The sequence below is a fragment of the Symphalangus syndactylus genome, chromosome 20 (genome assembly GCF_028878055.3).
Source record: "Symphalangus syndactylus isolate Jambi chromosome 20, NHGRI_mSymSyn1-v2.1_pri, whole genome shotgun sequence".
Taxonomy (NCBI): Eukaryota; Metazoa; Chordata; class Mammalia; order Primates; family Hylobatidae; genus Symphalangus; species Symphalangus syndactylus.
Window position 1 is genome coordinate 14,989,885 of NC_072442.2, and position 17,585 is coordinate 15,007,469.

A 17,585-nucleotide genomic window follows, 5' to 3' on the forward strand; every position below is an offset into this window, starting at 1 on the left:
GTCCTAGAGCAGGAGAAGAAATGTTTTTAAATCCATCTTCTCTTTTGGGTAGGACAGGGACCTAAACCTGTGGCCACTGCCTCCAGTACTAGCTTCCTGGGCCTTACCTGAGCTGCTTGGGAGGGTGCACCTACCAAGGGCAGTCAGTCCGGTGCCCTTCCATCCTCCAACCAGCCTGATACTGGTCCCTCCCTCTTTCTCCAACCCAATACGGAGATGTGCACACCTGAAAAGATAGTACTTGAAAAATTTATCTATTATCAGAGCAAACGAAGCTTCTGAGGTATTAAACAATCCATCGTAACATTTGTGACCGGTTAACTTTAATTTTCAAAATAAATCTGCAGTATTTTGCATGTTAGTAATACAGTGCTGGTATTGACAGGTAAAATCATCATCTGCTTACATAGAAACCTTCATTTAGGAGCACACTGTAGGAGGGGAACGGATACACAATAAAAAGCAAACGCAGGCCAAGCAGCGAGCCCTAGAGCGTAACAGGCTGGATGTCAGATTTAAGGATTATCTAATACAACTGTTTAGCTGCCAATCTGATAAAGGGGAAGCTCTCAACCAGGTTACAACCAGAAGGGAAAAACATACTCTGCCTTTTCGTAGAGCAGTGGCCGTCGTGCCTTCAACACCTGGTTGAATCAGTTCATCAACATCGAAACTCAATTCCAGTTCCAAGACACAGGAGAATTTCATCACACAACCTATTCGGTCCCCCTTTTCAGTGGCCAACCCACAACCCCCTCCTGCCATCGACTCTCTCCCTCCCAAAAGAAGACATGACGTGGCTTTATTATTGCAGACAAGCTTCTTAAGTGAATAAAGAATGCATACAAAATAGTATTTTAACTGAAGTCATACAATGAAGTCTCACTCCTGTTTATTATACAATGAATTGATAAAACAATTATTTCTAGTATATATCTTTTTTTTTTTTTTTTTTTAGAACTAATACTTTCAGGGTTCTGACAACCACATTCTAGCTTAGGGGTAGGGCCCACACCTGCCCCCTCTGAGGACTGCTCCTTGGACCACTGTGGAGGAAGCCTGGGCTGTCTGAATCGTGAATTATGACTGCCAGCCCACCAGATAACAGATCCCAGCAGGCAGAGCCAGAACCCAGTTTTGGGTCTGCATGCCAGGAAATGTGAACTTCCTCCAAATGTGGCCACTGTGCCTCCCAATCCAGGCCTCAGCAGGGTCATTCTTGGGCTTTCCCTACACGAGTCCTTCCAGTAGTCCACACATAATGCTCTACATATTAAAAACAAACCATTTTTGTACTGTGGATAAGAACAGTTGTAACAAAGTCATAGCTACATATTTTTCTCTACATTTTGTTTATTGAGACAAACTAATTAAAAGGCACAAACATAGGGCATGTTTACATGGACATTATAACAAACATATACATTAAAAGTGTAGGAATGTGTTGCCTTCCTGCTAAACAGAAAGTTCCTAAGCTTTTATATATACAAAAGTTGTACAATTTAATGTCCTAAAGTACAAAAGATCATTTATAAAATTATTTTACACTAAGTACTATTTATTTTATTTTTTTACTATGTAGTTCGACCCCCTAGAACTGTTTTGTATAATGACACACAGATACCTGTCCCTGATGTAGGAAGTCTGTCTCAGACGCAAAGTATTTTGATGCTTGAACTGACACAGTAGGGTATAAACGGAAATCATCCAGTTTGATAGTCAGTCCTGCAAACATTCTGCAAGATTAACACGACTAATTTCCATTTCTCTTAACTGCAATGATTAAAAAACGAAAAAAACCAAAAACATACTGCAACTTAAAAAAAATCACAGCGTCTTGGTTAACTTTTTTTTTTAACGCAATGCTTTAAAAACAATGTGTGGCATGACGGTGTAAAGAGTATCTGTTTCCCTAGCTTTTGGTTTCTACTTTATGTACAGAGATAAAATATCCTGCTAAGAAATAAAAAGCACATGTCTCAACGTGCATAATCATTGCTGGGTTTCTACAGGGAATGCAGACAGCTGTCTCCCTGAAAACACCACAAAGCTGATACAAGTGTTTTCTCAAAGAAAAAAAAGTGATGTCCATATTTACAAGTTGAACAAATCTGCGCAATACTTAAGAAACGGAAGGAGAAATTTAAAAGAAGATACACTCTGCATGTTCTGAAGGGGCATATACTACCTAGTTAGTGGTTAGAATAAAAACTGTATACAATTTAATATAAGACATAAACTCTAGTGAGCAACTAACACATCTGTCCCTGTTGTAATATCAACAGGCTCTGATTGGGAGAGAGAGGGGCATATCACATCCCAGTGCCTCTAGCGTCTTCCAATTTAAAGCAATATATTTGAACTGTTCCAAAGTACTCCTTGGCTCCTAAACAGGATTCCCACTGGACTCTGTTTCTTAGGAGCCTGCCTGTCCACACACTTGACTTCTCCTCTGTCAGTTGAGGCTTTTCTTAGCAAAACACAATTTGTAGATTTTTTTTTTAATTTTTTTTTTTTTTTTAAAAAGTCAACTACAATGCTATATTCCATCGGGATTAATATGCTGAGCAATATTTACATCTCCAAATATCAGGTCACAATCCCTATTATATGTTGAAGTTAGAATGATAAATTATCATATGCTTTGCATATCAGAGCTGGTATCACCTTTCCCATAGGGAATGCTGCCTGAAATTAACATATTCCCAAAGGTAAAATGCATATTCTCTGAAATGCATTTTATTATGACAATGCATGTATTTACTCATAAAAACAATAAACACAGACAATTCTACACTAGCTCTCAATCTGTGGATTTAAAATTTCAGGTTAAAATCAGCCATCCACCTTGTATAGGGAGAAGAGTTCTGCTAGTGTTTACAATAAAGTGATTCCTTGGGATTAGAAATAGTAATGCTGTTTTTTTTTTTTTTTTTTGAAGTGGGTTCTACTTATGATTGGTTTTAATTCTGGCATTTTATCTTGCCAACTACTATCCTGTTTAAGCAATGTTGTCAGCTAAAAGGAATTTCTGATTAAAGTGGTCCAGTGATAAGTTACATACACACCCTACTTTGAATAATCCCAGCCAAATTGGAGAAAAATGCTACCACACTCTTATTAACTAATGTAATAAAATCTCCCAATTTCATGGTTTACTTTTTGCTTTAATCAACTAAAAGTTAAGTTGCTGGTAAATATTTACTTTTACCCATATTTTGATTTTATAATACTGTTTACCAAGGCGGTGATGTAGGCAAAGCTTGGGGCAAGAAAGGCATGCTCTCTACAGGTCTCATTGCTATATTGAGAGGGGCGGCTAACGTCATAGGTGTGGGTAGATTCATTGGAGATGTGATGGTGACAGGGTGTGCTATATTCACTGGGGCAGTGACGGGGGTGGGGAGGTTGACCGGGGTAGTGAGTGTTAAAGGAGAAGTCATGGATAATGGACTGGTTATAGTTACAGGATGTCCTATGTTCATTGGGCTGGTTATGTTAACTGCACTTGAAACATTTACTGGACTTCTCATGCTCATTGCAGCTGCCACTGTGACTGGGTTTGACATAGTCCCAGACGACACAGAGGATGTTATATTGAATGGAGTAGTGAGAGTCACAGGTGTCGTAGCAGCCGTGGAGGTTTGGCACAGGTTAGCAGCTTCTAAAATAAGAATAAAAAGAGTCTTTAGATTCTCAAAACAGTGAGCAAAATTTACAAACAGTTTCTGAATCAATTTCTTTTCATTAAAAATGTCAAACATTTAATAAATCAAATTCCAGTTTTCTATCAAGTGGTCAACAGAAGAGAGGATCTTTCTGAGCACAAGCCTGGGGGCCAGGGATCCCAGTGTATGAATCACCTTCTGATGCTATACCTCCTGCAAGGACTTAAGCAACTTGTTTAGCCTTGCACTTTAGGTTTCAAGTTCAGATTTACTTACCTACCTTACAGTGACGCTGAGAGGATCAGTTAACTTCTGCAGTGCAGGGCTAAGTTTCTCACTACTACTTCATGCAGTTCCTCTGAGTTCTAAAAACTTTACTGGGAAGAGCCAACCTCCAGCCGGCCAGGCTAAAGAGCTTGTTTACACAGAGCTGGGCCAATGGTTACACAATAACAGATAATCAGAAAAATCTTCTCATAAGGCACACTGTAACTAGCAGAGAGAGGTGTGCATACTCAGTAAGTATGTTAAAGCCTGAGACATGAAGCCACATTCTGTTAAGGTTTTAAAAATGCATAACTGGGGAATGATAAACAAGCTATTTTAGTATCATCTGTTTGTTTCAGTTTTAGAAATATGTTTCAGTTAAATAATCTTTTTCTTTCTGGTTATGTTTCTTAACTACATTAGGAAAGATAAAAAATACTCCTCAATAAGTTCATGCTCTCCTCACTCCCATTTCTTCTTGTTTCTGATGTTGACACAATCACCTACTTTATGCCTAGTATCTTTAACTCTACATATTACACATACCACCAAGCATACCAAAGAGAACTAGCTAGGCAAGGAGACCCTGCAGTGAGTTAGACGACCCTGGTCCTTCTTATCCAACAAAACCTGGACACATTTTTTTCTGAGACAGGGTCTCCTTCTGTTGCTCAGGCTGGAGTGCAGTAGCATGATCACGGCTTACTGCAGCCTCAAACCCTCAAGGCTCACGCAATCCTCCCACTTTAGTCTACCGAGTAGCTGAGACTACAGGTGCATGCCATCACACCCAGCTAATTTTTGTGTTTTTTGTAGAGATCGGGTTTCGTCATGTTGCCCAGGCTGGTCTCCTCCTAGGCTCAAGCAATCTGTCCACCTCAGCCTCCCAAAGTGCTGGGATTAAGGTGTGCGCCAGGTGACACCCCCAACCCACCCCTCAACAAAATTCAGCACCAGAAACAGCAGTAAAATGATGGGTAGGCTAGCTGTGACTTGGCTATCAAAATGGAGAAATATACTTGAACTAAAGATAGAGATCTGTATATGATCCACAAAGGTCTTATCACCGCAGGGGGACCCTTGAGTCAGACAGCCCTTACTTGATCAATACAATGTAACTTTAGCATATACCATTCTCCCTATCAGGGATTCCCAAACCTGGCTGATTATCAAAATCAACTATCTAGAGGACGTCAAAAAAAAAAAAAAACAAAGGACTCCAGGAGAATCATTAGTGAAATTTAGATGGAACTTGGGAAATGTGTATTTTTAAAAAGCTTCCCAGACAATATGATTGTCGATCAGGTTTGAAAACTTACGTTACCTTATTTAGGCCTAATATTTAAAGGGACGTTGTAGATTCAAGTTTAGATTTTCAGGTCAGGAGTCTCCTCTACTCTAAAATGTGACATTTACTAATATGAATACAGAGGTTTCTAACATCAGTGGTCTTTTCGAGAGAGATTCACGCTATGAATGGGAATACAATAACATTTTGTTTCATGGAAGTCAGAAGATGAGCTAAACAATCAAGTCTTATTGTGCAAGCAAACTGAAATACAATACCAAATAGAGGAGTACACCGAGAGAGAATGAGAGAGAAAACCAATTCACTTTAAGGTGCTGGGAGTATTGCTGAGGATATTCTCCGCCTGCTTTCACCAAAGAATCTTTACTCTCTTATCTGCTGACCCCCTTACCTCCTCCTCCGTGTTTTCTTTTTAATCTAACAGTGTCCTTTTACTATGACTTAAACATTTTTACTCCTTCTCTAAGTAAAATACCCTTCATAATATACTTTCAACCCACTATACAATTATCATAGCACTACACTTTTTCCTCCCCATTCTAACACAAAAGTTTGTTTTTTTTTTTTTTTGAGATGGGGGTCTCAATCTGTTTTCCAGGCTGAGTGCAGTGACGCAATTGTAGCTCACTGCAGCCTCAAACTCCTGGGTTCAAGTGACCCTCCCATCGTAGCTTCCTGAGTAGCGGGGACTACAGACACGCACTGTCACGTCCAGCTAATTTTTTTTTTTTTTTTTGAGTTTTTGTACAGATGGGGTCTTGCCATCTTGCCCAGGCTGGTCTCAAACTCCTGGCCTCAAGTGATCCTCCCAACTTGGCCTCCTGAAGTGCTGGAATTATAGGTGTGAGCCATCACACCTGGCCAAAACATTTTATTAAAATAATGACAAATCTTCAGATGGAAGCTAGGAACAAGCAGCACCTAAGGAATAATGGAAAGCCTATACAGACCGCTGCATTCTTTTCTTCCAATGCCAGTAAATGTATGAAAAAGAATGCTGACTGGGCCTGGTAGCTCACACCTGTAATCCCAGTACTTTGGGAGGGTAAGGCGGGCAGATCACCTGAGGTCGGCAATTCAAGACCAGCCTGACCAACATGGAGAAACCCTGTCTCTACTAAAAATATAAAATTAGCTGGGCGCAGTGGCACATGCCTGTAATCCCAGCTACTCAGGAGGCTGAGGCAGGAGAATCACTTGAACCCGGGAGGCGGAGGTTGTGGTGAGACAAGATCATGCCATTGCACTCCAGCCTGGGAAACAAGAGCAAAATTCCATCTCAAAAAAAAAAAAAAAGAATGCTATTCCTTTTATTTTTATCCAAGTATAGGAGGTTTAGAGATCACTCTGGCCAGGTGTGGTGGCTCATGCCTGTAATCCCAGAACTTTGGGAGTCTGAGGGGGTGGATCACTTGAGATCAGGAGTTCAAGACCACCCTGGCCAACATGGCAAAACCCTGTCTCTAGTAAAAACACAAAAATTAGTCGGGTGTGGTGGCACACACCTGTCGTCCTGGCTACTCGGGAGGCTGAGGCACAAGAATCACTTGAACCCATGAAGGTGGAGGCTGCAGTGAGCCGAGATCACGCCACTGCACTCAAGCCTGGGCAACAGAGCGAGAGACTCTGTCTAAAAAAGAAAAAAAAAAAAAACAAAAACAGAAGGGCTCACTCTGAAGAAGGGAAGAGCCACACTACATGAAAGCAAAAGATGGAAGAAACTACACAGAAAAGGAATTACATACAAAGGAGCCCACAGATAGAGCATTCCTTAACATTTAACATAGTAAGACATTGCAGAGGTGGAGGAGGAAGAAGGAATTTACAAATCTGTCCTGTGGCTCATGACACATTGACAAAATGATTCATTTAGAAATGGCTGCACAATAGTCCAGAAGCCAAAGCTGTACCAGTAAGTTGAAAAGTACGTTGAAAAGTGATACTCCAACTGATTCGTTAGAAGATACACACGAGAGAAAAGCAAACCATTTAAAATTTTTTAAACAATTCAGTAAAGTCCTCAGCAGCAGAAGACTAGATATGTTAAGGCCAGCCAGTGACAGACTGAAGGAGATTAAGGGTGTGACCAACAGAAAAGACATCAACACTACAGAATCTGAAACATGTAATAAATAATACAATGAAAAAGAACACTAAAGAGCAAAAATAGCACAGTTGCAAGAAAATGAACTTATGTACACACAAGGATATCCACCTCTAAAAGTGGGAATATTTTAGAAAGGAAAAAAAAAAAGCCCTTAATGCATGGAGGTTGACATCAAATTGAATATAAAAATGCAACTCTGAGCATAGCAAAGGACCAAATTTGGATCCAAGTTTGTAGCAAAAAGTAAATCAAAAGAAAGAACATGATAGGAAGTACTGAGAACTTTTAATTCCTAGTAATAACTTATCTGGACACTTTATTGCCAATAACTATACTTTACCAGATATTTCCCAGCATGCACTATTTCCACGTTTCCATTTAGCCAGATTTCCTAAAACTGTGGCTTCTCTACTTTGATCACTTGGCATACTAAATGAAAACACTTCTCTAGCCATATTTTGAACACTGGAAGTTGTGCCTTACCTTTCTTCCTTGCTTTAACAGCTTCTTCCCACAGTCTCAGTGTTTCTACCTGCTTCCCTGGCCAGCTTGTCACATGTTGTTGTTGTTGTTGTTGCTGCTGCTGCTGCTGCTGCTGCTTTTGGTTACTGGTCTCTTCACTCATGCATGCTATTACAAAGACAAACCAAAAACACTGTATTTACCTGTAAAATTGTTGCCGTTTTTTTCAAAATTGACTTCTCATGCCTCTGTGATCTTAACCATTTAACCTGACAGCTCTTAGTAAATGCATCTTTTTTGCTGCTGTGTCTGTATTGGTCAAAATAATCAAGCACTAAAAAGTCTAGAGAACTAGCGAAAATCAAAGAGAAAAGGACTCTTTGCTATAAAAAAAAAAAGCATCAAAAAAAAAAGCAAGTGTCTTTAAAAATGGAAGTTTGATAATATTAATATAGGACTAATCAACATTCAACAAAATTTTTTATTTGACCACAATAATGTACACTAAAAGTGAATGTTTATAGGCCGGGTGCAGTGGCTCACGCCTGTAATCCTAGCACTTTGGGAGGCCGAGGCAGGTGGACTGTCTGGGCTCAGGAGTTCGAAACCAGCCTGAGCAACATGGTGAAACGCCGTCTCTATGAAAATACAAAAAAAGTAGCCAGGCAGTCCGGGCGCGGTGGCTCATGCTTGTAATCCCAGCACTTTCGGAGGCCGAGGCGGGCGAATCACGAGGTCAGGAGATCGAGACCACGGTGAAACCCCGTCTCTACTAAAAATACAAAAAATTAGCCGGGCGTGGTGGCGGGCACCTGTAGTCCCAGCTACTCGGAGAGGCTGAGGCAGGAGAATGGCGTGAACCTGGGAGGCGGAGCTTGCAGTGAGCCGAGATTGCGCCACTGCACTCCAGCCTGGGCGACAGAGCGAGACTTCGTCCCAAAAAAAAAAAAAAAAAAAAAAAAAAATAGCCAGACATGGCGGTGTGCACCTGTAATCTCAGTTACTTGGGAGACTGAGGCAGAAGAATCGCTTGAACCCAGGAGGCGGAGGTTGCAGTGAGCCAAGATCGTGCCATTGCACTCCAGCCTGGGCAACATTGTGAAGATTCCGTCTCAAAAAAAAAAAAAGAAGTGAATGCTTATAAAGTACAACATACTAGAAAACAAACCCAGTGTACTTACAAAGAAGCAAAAATGGATAAATTAACACACATTATGCTTTCTTTCCCATTCTCTTGTGGCCATCTATTTTTTTGAGAATTTGATGTTTCTACTGCATAAAGTACAAATATAATAGAATAAAGGATTAGGAAAATGCCTTCTTCTAGTGGTTAGGGCAATCTTAAAAGAAAAAGCCTGGGTAAATGCAAGTATTCTATCTTCAACTCTGAATTTAAGGCAAGCAAAGCATTTAAACCTGCAAGTGGATATGATATCTCATTTCTCTATAGATTTGGGTTTGAAAAGCAAGCTTATTAACACTGCTTTCACCTTAAAGGTTATTATTAGCTTATCAACGCTGTTTGCATAGATGAAAGTAAAGCATAGTTCTGACACTAATATAGTCTGTCCATTGCTGCCTGTTTGCACATGTTGGCAATAGGAGGAAACATGTAAGGTGAATATTAATACCTTTGATACATTATGAAAACATGCATATTTCACCAATCTGAAATATAAAAGAAATAAAATCTGAAGCACCACCTACTTTTACTGATGCCTTGTTTACATGTATTACAGTTGATACTTTGGCTCTGCCCATGAGTCTTTAAGTGGCTGGTGATGTATGCTGCACTCAGGAGCTTCCCACAGATGTTACATGATACCTTGCCTTCGTGGCGCACCATGTGTGTCCGCAGTCTGTCTTTGGTGGCAAAGGCAGCAGTGCACGTCTGCATGAGGGAGGAAAACTTTTTTTAAATATAGACTATCCTGTTCTACTCATTTTGAAGTACGTTATATTCTATGCATTACCCTATCCACATCAGCAAGCTGACAACTACTTGAATTTTAATTGCATATGTTACCTAGAATCATAATCATAATAAAACACTTGATAAATTTTAGACTCTTCCATTTTGAAGGAAGAAAATACATCAACACAGAGTAGCACAAAAAATGTAAGCTTTAGGGTAAGTTAAACTTGGGTTTAAATTGAGCTCCACAGTTTACTAAACAGCATAATGTTGAACAAGTTGGTTAACCTATCTGAATGTTTCTTCATCTGTAAAATGGGGATAATAACATCTCTCACAAAATTACTGGTGGATTAAGAAGAGCCTGGTATACACAGCAGGCACTCACTCAATGATACTAGCTTCCTTCCTCCAATTACATCTTTCTTAAAATTCAAATCATTTATTTAATAAAATCAGTCACTAACAAACTTAACTGAAAGGTGCATTAAAAGACTTCCAGCAACAAACTAGAATTACCAATGCCTAAAACAGTCATTTGATTTAGCAAAATTCTTAATGTTTTCGATATTATAATTGATGTCAAATAAAATCATTAACCAGAATAGATTTTTAAACAACTAGAAAGTGCTCCAATTTGGTAATAATAGACAAAAATCCAGTAAGTGATAACATTTGGGAGAAAAATTCATTATTTTCTCCTATTACAGTTAAAACAACTTCAATAATCAACCCAGAAATTAAAGCCCTTTATTCTTTTATTCATTTCAAATACACAACCACCTTTGCAAGACTGTAACTTTTTTTTTTCTAACAAAAAATACTATTGCCTAAAGAAAGGGAAATAGCTTAACAAAAACAACACATTTAAATTTTTAAATGATCTTGCTTTACAGAAATAGAAGCTGTCAGTTATATTTTATAAAACTAGAAGTCAAATGGGCCACATTTACTCAGGTCAGTGATTTTATGACTATTCAAGAATGGTGAGATTCAACTGGCTCAGACCTTCTGGATAATGTGCATTAAGTGCTACACTAAGGATAAGTCATTTTAACTCTTACTTGGCATTTGAAGGGTCTTTCTGTTGAATGGACATGTTTTACATGACAGCTTAAGTGGTCAGGCCTGTGAAAAAGAGAGTTTCAACAGAAGATATAATCGAACACACAGAGAAATGCTACTTATGTGATGCTTACATGCTTGGCAGATTGGGAAGGGGTGCATTTTAGGGAAAGCTAGCAGAATTACCAACCTCCCTCCCCCAGTGCAAATCTCCTTCCCTCTCTTACCATAAACAAAGTCTTAGGCCTCTACCTGTTAATTTTCTCTCCTAGTCAACATCAAATCATATTAGGTTTTGATTCTTTACAATTACGAAATACCTGAAGTTTTAGTCTTAACACTTGCCAGAAACAGCTACCACTATATGAACTCTAAAAGCTTTTACAAATGAAAATTAGGGAAATGTTGGTGCTCTCAGAAAAATGAAAAAATATTCTAAAAGTTGAATTAAGAGTATCCAAGGTCATCCCAACTTCCAAGAAATGTTACTTTAATTTGCACAGTGAGCCTCATGTCTAGTCCCCCAACTGAACTGAAAACTGTTGGTTTTGCAGTGATAAGTATCCATGTGCCAAATGAATGCCTGAGTCCACCGAGGCACTTGTTAAGTGAAAAAAACAGGTTAATCACTATGTCACCACTTGTCAATCACACCAAACTGGGGTTAGACCTGGAGGTGTTAATACTTCTTTATCTATCACCAACCTCCTCTAATAACACAGGTCTGCCCACATCTGTTCTCACATAAACATTCTAGATCACATGGAGACAAAACTGAAGTACACTGATACCATAACAAAGCAAAGCAAAGCAAAATGCAGTACCTTGAGAAGCCTTTCCCACAAACACTGCAAGTATAGGGTTTGGTGATGCCTCCTTCATGAGACCTCACATGGTAAGTCATCCGGTCCTTCCTCTTGAAGCGCTGATTACAAATAGGACACTCGAAGGGCTTCTCATCTGAATGGGAGAGCTTGTGCCGATTGAGATGGTACACATCTCGGAAGGCCTTCCCACACATCTCACAAGCATGGTTCTTCTTGACAGGCTTACTGGGTTTCTTGACAGACTGGGTCACTGGCATAGCTGTGGTGCTGGCACTGCTACTGGGGTTGGTGCCCGAGGAAGATGTAGTGACTGTTGACAAGATGCCAGCAATGGTCGAGACCAACGAAGTTCGGCTGCTGTCCCCAGCGATGGTAGAGATAAGGGGAACCACCGTGGTGGGGGTTTTCTTTGGCCGGGACACCAACTTGATCCCTGTGTGGCAGGATTCGTGGCGCCTCAGGTGATAGCTGTCCCTGAAAGCTTTACTGCAGTAAGTGCACACAAATGAAGTTTTGGGTTTTTCTTTTTTAATCCCAATGGCATCCTTTAATGTTTCTGGTGCACCCTGAGGTTTCTGAGTTATTGGTATTGGAAGCAATGGTTTCTGATCAGGGGGCTCCACGGCAGAGCTCAGGAGGGGCAGCAAGCTGTTCTGTGCTGCCTGCTGTTGGTGATGGGAAGCTTCATGGGCCTAAAACCAAACATTTACACTTCAGAAACTCAGCCTCTCACAATGGCCTTCGAAATTCAACATGCTCCAGACAATAGAGACCAGAAGAAACAGTCAAAGAACCTATAAGCTACTCTGCAGCAGTAATCCAGCAACCACCTAGTTACTCTAAGAGCTCACAATACAAAGCATTGAAAAATCACTGTGCAGACACAAAACTTTTGCAACTAAGTTGCTGACAGTGATCTTGCTTTTAAACAGCTGACTAAACTACACACTATCCTGGTTCATAAGGGATAGACCAGCTGATGAAATCAGTTTGCATTAGTCTGTCAGTGTTGAAACCAAGTTTAAATAACTTACTTAAAAAAACCACTCCAGATTTAAGTATTTAATAGTACCTTACTGCAGCAATACACACATACACACTCACATACACGCAATAACACAATCATCTATTTGTCTATTATCCAGAAGAAAAGCATCATGTCTTTCTATCAGAAAACTCAGACTGAGGAAGAGGCTGTTGCTAAGTGATGAAAGAAATCTAGTTCTCTAAATACATTTGCTAGTTGTTAACTTTAAGTTTTCACTTGACTCTACTAAAAGGTTTGGTTGAAACAAAATCTGCTATTAAGCAACCTGGAAGGCATCTGTGAAGGTAGCCTATAGCAAAACACCTGTCAGTTGTTTCTCAGGTCATTTAATTGTATACTGAAGTCTGCATCTTTCAGCAACACTATCTGTTCAAATCCCAAACTCTCAAAGACAGACTAATGAGAAAAACAAACTATAAACACTTAAATTCCTTTCATATTCATCTTCTTCCAGCAGTTGTAGGTTTCAATAAAGTATTAGACACTTGCTGTTATGATGTGCTTCTCCACTCCCAAAACTGGAGGCTGCACACTGGAAATTCTTTCAGCCGCAATGAAACCAAAATTTCACCATGGCTCAGGTTCTTGACATTTATGAGTAGTTACTCTCTTGGTTCTGATACTTTCAAAATTCTCCATACTGATAAACATTTAGGAAATGATGGAAAAAATTCCTGAAACAGTTCTTCCTAATATGTTGTTCTTTACCAACATTATTTTTGAAACTCTTGACAGTGAGCCCAAGCCCCTATGCTTGAGTTTTGTAATCCTAATAGGATGCATGCACTCAAGAGGAGTTTTAAATATTTTAAGCGTACGATGTCCTACTAGGGGCCCATCCCATCATCTTAGACACTTTAGACAGTTATTTACCCTTCTTACTCTATAACCACAAGTCCCATAGCTAACTTGATTAAGGACAAAAAAACAAGGAGAAACACACACACACACTCACAGCTCCTCCTCTGATGCGTAAGAACATCTACCACACATTGCTTCTATGTTTACTTGATGGCAGCATAACAGTGAAGCCTGGAACTAGTCTCCCCCAAACGATTAGGAGGTGTGGTATCCAGAGTTCTCAGTTTCAATTTAATAATTTTGATGTAATCACCCTTTGAGTCCTGGAAGCAGTCTCAGAAATTATGTGGTTACTTATGAGTCTCTTTCTGGACTTACTGCTCCTAGCAAATTACAGTCCGCTTTTAATCTAATTTGTGAAGCTCCTGTAAATGTAAGGGTCTATCTACCCAGGTGACATCAGTAGAAACTTTACAGAATTTGGACTCCAGTCATAACCCCTTTTCCAACCTGGCTGTAGGATACTCAAGTTTCCATACAGTATACAAATAGTTAATAGCTGAAGATAGCTGAAGATATACAATTTCAAAGGCTAACAGATCAGATAATAGGGAATGCAGATCTTCTGGACAAAGTTCAGACTTATAGCATTTAGAGGCATTTTTCAACTCTAAACAACCATTAGTACGATGGAGTACTAAAAGCACTTACTGCCATTTTACCAATTCAGATGTCTGTGGCAACATAAAGTATTTTTACAGCATTGCTGAAGCTCACTCTCACACGAGGGTCACACCAGGTCCCTGCTTCTTGGGTGAAATGCTGTAGAACCACTACAGGAATCACTCTCTGAGGATTCCTAGGATCCCCACACTTCTACATGAAGCCTTCTAAGGGGGAACTGGGTTTTCCCAACTTGTTCTCTGGGGGAGAGACAGAGTAAAATAACAACCACAGCCAGCCTTCAGTTAAGTGATTTATTTTAAAAATATAACTTCTGGGTAGGCTTTTATTTGACTAGCATCATCAAACCAAAGTTTTAATTTTATATCCCATCTCTTTCAACTGCAAGGCTTTTTAACCCTGCCCAAGCTTTCCTTTTCCTGGGGCTGGCAAGAAACAAAACAGAAATGTTATTTCATCACCCAGGGTAGTAGGATATGGCACCATGAAATCTCCAGTGCCAGAGGGTAAAAGATTTTGTACTGAACAAATTAGCATCGGTGAGTCATATCTTGAATGTCCTGTTAGAAGAATCATCCATCAAACATTTTAATAGCTATAGCTTTCACTTTCCACCAAGTTATCTGGAAAGCAAGCAGGTATTAAATTGTTTCAAAATATAAATTCAACAGGATGCTCCAGGAAACAAACAAGATAATTTAACTCCATATCCCTAGTGAAAATTACTTAAAACCAGAACTGATTAAGTCTATTCATACCTTTCCATAGAAAAGACTGAAATATTCTCTTTACCCATTCAACTGCTCTCGGCTCTAAATTTTAAGTTTTCCAACAAATTTCACTGCACACATTGCCAAGCCCAGGATTAAATAATTTGTTTTCACACTTCTCCATCAGGTGGAAAAAAAGATTTTAATAGCTGAAAAAAAATAAATAATATAAAATCTAATTAAAAAGTTGATCAATAAACGCTTGGCATTTGTTTCACCCAGGGGAAAAATAATCTTTAAAAAAGCATTTCAGAAGATTTTTCAACCAGCTTTCCAAAGATGCGTTATAGGTTTTTCCTTTACATGAAGAAGAACTCTTTTTTTTTTTTTCAATCTCTGTAGACACCATGCTTAATATGGTTTTTAATCACATGAAAATCACTTCAGTGGCCCATCAATCCCATATTTTAAAATGACCATTTGAGTTTTTTTCTGGGGAAAGTATTTGCCACCTTTACACCAACCTGGATGCATGCTAGTTATATATCATTTCTTTTCCAATGCATTTTCAAGTTGGTTTATCACATTATTAGCAAGCTCATCAAAGTAAAATAAAACAACACTGACCAGAATTAGAAAAGGGGGAAGTTCATGAATTCCATAATGTTGGGTATTTTCGATTTGAAGAAGCCCAAATATATTTCCATAACTACTTAAAGATCAAATTGCCCACACTGGAAAAAATATGTCTTAAAACAACAGGCCAGTCTACACAATAGGTAATTTCTGAGTTATCCAATTATCTATATTAACTCCACTAGGATGCATCCAGTGGCTGGGAGAATAATTTTTTGAAAATTCTGCATCCGTTCTTGTTAGTTCCAAAAGGTATCAAGCGCCCCAGCTATGCGTTTGGGATTTCACGAAGTATTCAAAGGAAAATAACTCAGAGAGGCGGGAAGAACGCACTTAAAAGTGACGAGCTTCCTAACCTCCTCCAGTTCCGAAGTTTCCCCGTGAGCTCATCGCTACTGCCCACTGAATGCTTCGTTTGCAAATAGAAACGAAGTAAGAAAAAAACAAGTTCCAGCCTAGATCTGCCAAACAGGGGTCCCCCATCTAAAGTGGGCAGGCAAGAGAATTGCCAAAACAGATCGGCTACAGTCACTTTCAGGTTTCTTGCAAAAAAGCGAAGACCAACATCCCAGAGTGACTCATCTGGGGGCTTTGTAAGCGGACTTTGTTTGCTCTCTCCACTTGGTTGGAGGAAACGTTCGAGGTGGGCGAGAAAGAAAAGCGCTTCGGGAGAAGGTCGGGCCTCCAGGAGTCCCGGCCCCCACCGCTCCCTCCCGCCCCGGGCCGACCCGGCTGGGGGATTCCCCGGGCTGAATGGGACGGCGGGAGAGCTGGACAGAGGGAGAAGGTGTCAGCTGCCAAGGCTCGGCTAAGACTTGGGAAAGAAAAAATGTAAATCCAGTGAAAAAGTTTGGGGAGGGGATACGCACTCACAACATCCTCCCCCCGCAACTGAGTAAACACGAGAGGGGTGGTGGCGGTGAGGGGGAGTGGCGGGGAACCTAGGGATACCCGCTATTCGCGGGGACACGGGAGGGGGTCAGAAAGTCAACATACGCACGCACACACACAAAAAGACGAGGAAGGTGAAAAGAGAACAAGCGAAAGATGGATGAAGTGGCGGGGAGGAGACTCAAGGCAGGACCTGGGGACCTCCTCACCCCACCGTGCGGGACCGGGCCGGCACGCAATGGCCCAGCAGCCCGCGCTATCCAGCGGCCCGGCGCCCTCCTTTCTCTGGGCCGCGGGGTGGTGACAGCGACCGGCCTCCTCCCTTCCCCTTCAGAGCGGGAGGGAAGGGTGTGTGTGAGTGTGTGTGTGTGTGCGTGTGTGTGCTGGGGGGCCCCCGGGTTCACCCCGAGGCCTGCTCTCTCCCCCGCACCCCGTGAGGCCGCCTCCTTTCACCTCAGCAGCCCCGCTCCGCCGGGGCGGGCGGGCGGGCGGAAAAACAAAGGGGGATTAAGGCCGGGCCGGAGAGCGGAGCCGGGAGGGAGGGGAGGAGGAGCGCCCGCCCGCCCGCCAGCCCGGGGCCCGGCCCCCCTGTCCCCCCCGTGCCCCCCCGGGGGGGCCCCCAGTACCTGGAACAGGAACGCGGTCCAGTTGGCCTCCATGGCTGCAGCGGCCGACCCCCCTCCTCCCCACTCCCCCCGCTCGGGGAGCCTCCTCAGCCGGAGGAGGCGACAACAAAGCGGCGGCGGCGGCGGCGGCAACGGCAGCGGCGGCTCCTCAACATGGCAGCGCCGAGCGCGGCCACTTCCGGTAACCTCCGGGACGCACCACCGCGGCGGCGAGCGCGGGCGGGGGGGGAGCCCCGGCCCGGCCGCCGCCGCCCCCAGTCGCCCGGACCCCCTCTGGGCGTCCCCGCGGCCGGCTCGCCGCCTCGGAGCTCAGCCAGTGCCCGCTGGCGGTGGGGTCAGGGCCCCCGCGGGGGGGCTGGGGTGGGGCCCGGGGCGGGGATGGGGCGCGGCGTCCCCCCCCGCGGGGGTGTGTGGTGCTGCGGTCCGTGGCTCAGGCAGCTGGAGCAGGGGGAGCTCAGGAGAGAAGATGGAGGACGCCAGGGTCTGGCGCTGGCCCGCTGGGCACAGCTGGGCCGTCTCCCGTGACTCAGACACGGTGTCCAGCACCGTCGCGTCCCTGTTAGACCCTC

The 17,585-nt window shown here is 42.1% G+C and overlaps 1 protein-coding gene across 4 annotated transcripts; it reads right to left on the reverse strand.

Moving 5' to 3' along the window:
* Window positions 1-301: 301 nt before the first annotated feature.
* VEZF1 (vascular endothelial zinc finger 1) lies at window positions 302-17,217 on the reverse strand. 4 transcript variants are annotated; one of them, XM_055258836.2, is made up of 6 exons: window positions 17,017-17,217; window positions 11,618-12,312; window positions 10,793-10,856; window positions 9,521-9,722; window positions 7,835-7,981; window positions 302-3,664 (listed from the first exon to the last, which is right to left on the reverse strand). In XM_055258836.2, the coding sequence occupies exons 1-6, from the start codon at window positions 17,047-17,049 to the stop codon at window positions 3,237-3,239; spliced, it is 1,569 nt and encodes a 522-aa protein (XP_055114811.1). In that variant the 5' UTR covers window positions 17,050-17,217; the 3' UTR covers window positions 302-3,236. The 4 variants fall into 4 exon arrangements, with proteins under 4 accessions (XP_055114811.1, XP_055114812.1, XP_055114815.1 ...); XM_055258837.2 differs by having other exon boundaries at window positions 9,521-9,704; window positions 17,017-17,215; XM_055258840.2 differs by lacking the exon at window positions 17,017-17,217 and adding an exon at window positions 14,181-14,392 and having other exon boundaries at window positions 9,521-9,704.
* Window positions 17,218-17,585: the final 368 nt, after the last annotated feature.

Excerpts from the sequence above, each read along its gene's own strand:
- VEZF1 (XM_055258836.2), bottom strand. The coding sequence starts at position 17,049 with ATGGAGGCCAACTGGACCGCGTTCCTGTTCCAG. Across the intron at positions 10,857-11,617 it reads TGTGGGAAAGGCTTCTCAAG|GCCTGACCACTTAAGCTGTC; the intron begins GTACTGCATTTT and ends TCTTTTTCACAG. Across the intron at positions 7,982-9,520 it reads TAAACAAGGCATCAGTAAAA|CATGCATGAGTGAAGAGACC; the intron begins GTAGGTGGTGCT and ends TCTTTGTAATAG.